Genomic DNA, 3,181 nt, shown 5'->3' with positions numbered 1-3,181 from the left:
AGATGCAGTTATACCTGTGCGAGTCAGCAGTCGCAATAAATGTTTCTAAAATGGAATTGAAAATAGTTCTTCCTCCTTGAAATGAACCATAGAATACAGTTCACTAGCAAAGAATAAAATGCGTATAGCCTAGCGTCAAACCCCCCACACTACATTCAGACTCGCAATTTCGTACACTACCATTTCCTTCTTCCTAATAGAAAAGGAAAACGCCATTTGTGTCTAATCAAGAACTATGCTTTTTATCTTTCCAATTATCATCCTTGACTAGAAACCGTTGGGTCTCTCAGCGGGGCGGAGTTTCCGTTGTCTTCGGTTGCATTTGCACTGAAGAACTGTTTGCTGACATTCCGGGACACAGGATAGGCATTACAGCCTCTCGTTTGCTGAGCAGACTAGTTTCCAGGGGTCGAGGAGTCGCAGAGAACTCATCCGCGAGTAGATTTTGTCCTGTGGAGTGGATAAAGGGGTTTTTGGTGGACGAAACAGTGGCCGCAGTCGTAGTACCAGTCACCGAAGCAATATATGGAGAGGTTGCAAAACTCCCATCAGCAAATGGCTCCTGCACTCTGCAACTGCTGAATGTGTTGCTGGTTAACGAGACAGCGGTCGCAGCCGTAGTTTCAGTGGTGATAGGCATGGTGGGCGGGTATGCAAAGAACTCATCTGCGAAGGGGTCCTCTTCTCTGCAGCGGCTAGATATGCTGCTGGTGGGTGAAAAAGCGGCCTCAGTCGTAGTTGCCGTCGTATTAGCCATGGGGGGTGGGTTTGCACGGAACTCATCTGCAAAGGGATTTTGTTCTCTACAGCAGCTAAATATCTTGCTGATGGACGAAAACGTGGCCGCAGTTGTAGTTGGAGTGACAGCAGTCATGGGTGGTGAGGTTGCGAAAAACTCGTCCGCAGAGGCATCCTGGCTTCTGGAACGGTTAAAGCAATTGCTGGTTGTTGAGACAGTGATTGCAGCCACAGATGCAGTGGTCATAATTGTTGGGGCCGTGGTTGCACAGCACTCCTTCACAAAGTGATTCTGTTCTCTGCAGCGGCTAAAGCTATGGGTGGTGGACGGAACAGCAGCTGCTGTCTTTTTTGCTTTGGTTGTAGTCATAGGCCGCGGTTTTGCGAAGACGACGTTCGTGAAGGGATTCTGTTCTCTGCACCGGCTAAATATGCTACTGGTAGGAAAAGAAGCCGCTCCAGTCGTAGTTGCAGTCGTAATAGCCGGCGGGGTTACAAATAAGTCGGCCGCAAATGAATTCTGTGCTATGCAACGGCTAAATGTGTTGCTGGTTGATGCAACAGTGGTTGCAGCCGTAGTTTCAGTGGTGGAAGCCTTGCGGAGCGGCGTTGCAAAGAACTCATCAGCAAAGGGATCCTCATTTCTGCAGCGGCTAAGAAGTTGTAGTTGCAGTGTTAGTACCAAAGGATTGTGGGGACGCATAGAACTCATCAGCAAAGGAATCCTGTCTTCTGCGGCTGCTAAATGTGTTGCTGGTGGGCGAAAAAGCGGCCACAGCCGTAATTGAAGTGGTAGTAGCCATGGGTCGTGGGGTTGCAAAGAACTCGTCCGCAAAAGGATCCTGTTTTCTGAAATGGGCAAAAAAGTCGCTGGTTGGCGAGGTAGTGGTTGCAGTCGCATTTGCAGTGGTAAAAGCCATTGGTAACGGAGTTGCAAAAAACTCATCCGCAAAGGGATCCTGTTTTCTGCAGCGGCTAAATATGTTGCTGGTGGGCGAACAAGTGGCCGCAGTTTTTGATGCCTGTAAAGAAGCCATGAGTTGTGGGCTTTCGAAGAACTCATCCACAAAGGGATCATGTCCTCTGCAGCGGCTAAAGATGTTGCAGTTGGACGCGGAAGCAGTCACATTCATTGTTACAGCTACGGTATCCATCGGGAACACGGAGGAAACATTGCGGTCTTTGCGGAAGTCCTCTTCTGACGTGACCAGCGGTGGAGGTGGGGGTGGAAAGGCGGGTGGCGGAGGACTGTCATCCTCTTCCTCGTCGTCTTCAAATGTCTGCCAATTTTTGCTTTGCTTTGGCCCCTCTACGACATGGTTTGGGCAACTCTTGAAGTCTCCAAATTCAGTGCCCATTATATTGGAGAATCCATGATTCACGAGGTCCTTTTTAGCGCAACATTCGGACAAGGGCGTGGAGGACAGAGAGGCCGTTACTTGCGAAGAGGGGCATAGCGGTTGGGTCCGCGGCGGTGGCATAGGTGGACGCTGCTGCGCTATTTCTCCGAAGGTGGCTGATTGTAAGGAAGCACGTGCTACAGGAGGCGGCTGAGGTGGCAGTTCAGTTGGTGGATTCCCTAATGGTTTTGCAGGCTCAGACATGAATTCACGGGACCTGCCATGATTCTGCTCCCGGAGGTGGAGCACAAATGACTTGTCGAACGGATCGGATGATGCGAACTTTCTTGCGCCGGCTAAAATGATGTCTATCTGCTTAATCCCTTCCTCCAAGTAGCCGAGCGCTGTCTGCAGGTCAAGAAGGTGATCCTCTTCAGGGGTTATTTGTGCTCCTTGGCGATCGGCACTTCTGGCATCGTCAGAGCTGTAGGTCACATCCGGTAGCTCGCAGCCGCTGGAGGCGTTATTTTGCAGCGTCATGGCCAGAAGCTGCTGCCGTTGATTCTGCTGGGCAATTCGCAGCTCGTGCTGCTTCATCTCCTGCACTACTCTGAAGAGGTCACGCAGTTCCACGAGCAGATGGGATGTCGGCTTCTCCGTCTTGATGGAAATAAAGCGACGGCACCCGCCCCGGGTCATGCAAATGTATCCGAAGGACCGGACATCACTGGCATCTTGTGAAACGAACGAAATGCAATGAATTGGGTGGTGGTATACAAGCGCCCCTGTCTTGGCATCGTATATCTTGATACCTTGAACGGAGATGGACAGTTGCACCCGCTGTTTATGCTTGCCGGATGCTTTAACAGTCATCTTTAACCGGGTCATGGCGTCCTTGCATATGCGATGCCCGCGAGCCTCGGGTACCTCCTGGCTGCCAATGAGCTTGGCACGGAACATGACTCCCTCCCCGTCGAACCGAAATGGGTCGTCACGCTTGCAGCCACTGACGCCGCTGTTGTCTTTGTTCTTCTTAGGTTTGCCGCGATGGTTTGGTAGGTGGTTTTCATGAATCTGCGCCGGCGCTTGATTGTTCATGGCGT

General features: G+C 51.1%; 1 protein-coding gene across 1 annotated transcript; it reads right to left on the bottom strand.

Annotated features, from left to right (window-relative positions):
• Positions 1-1,391: 1,391 nt before the first annotated feature.
• Positions 1,392-2,951, bottom strand: LOC146181562 (uncharacterized). Its single transcript, XM_084575802.1, has 2 exons — positions 1,884-2,951; positions 1,392-1,760 (listed from the first exon to the last, which is right to left on the bottom strand). Exons 1-2 carry the CDS (start codon positions 2,949-2,951, stop codon positions 1,392-1,394), a joined length of 1,437 nt encoding a protein of 478 aa, XP_084431928.1.
• Between the last annotated feature and the right edge of the window lie 230 nt (positions 2,952-3,181).

Source organism: Amblyomma maculatum, chromosome 8, assembly GCF_055883805.1.
Source record: "Amblyomma maculatum isolate TAMU_Amacu chromosome 8, ASM5588380v1, whole genome shotgun sequence".
NCBI classification, from domain to species: Eukaryota; Metazoa; Arthropoda; class Arachnida; order Ixodida; family Ixodidae; genus Amblyomma; species Amblyomma maculatum.
The sequence above is the reverse complement of the archived record's forward strand: the minus strand, read 5'-3'. Positions and strand labels throughout refer to the sequence as shown.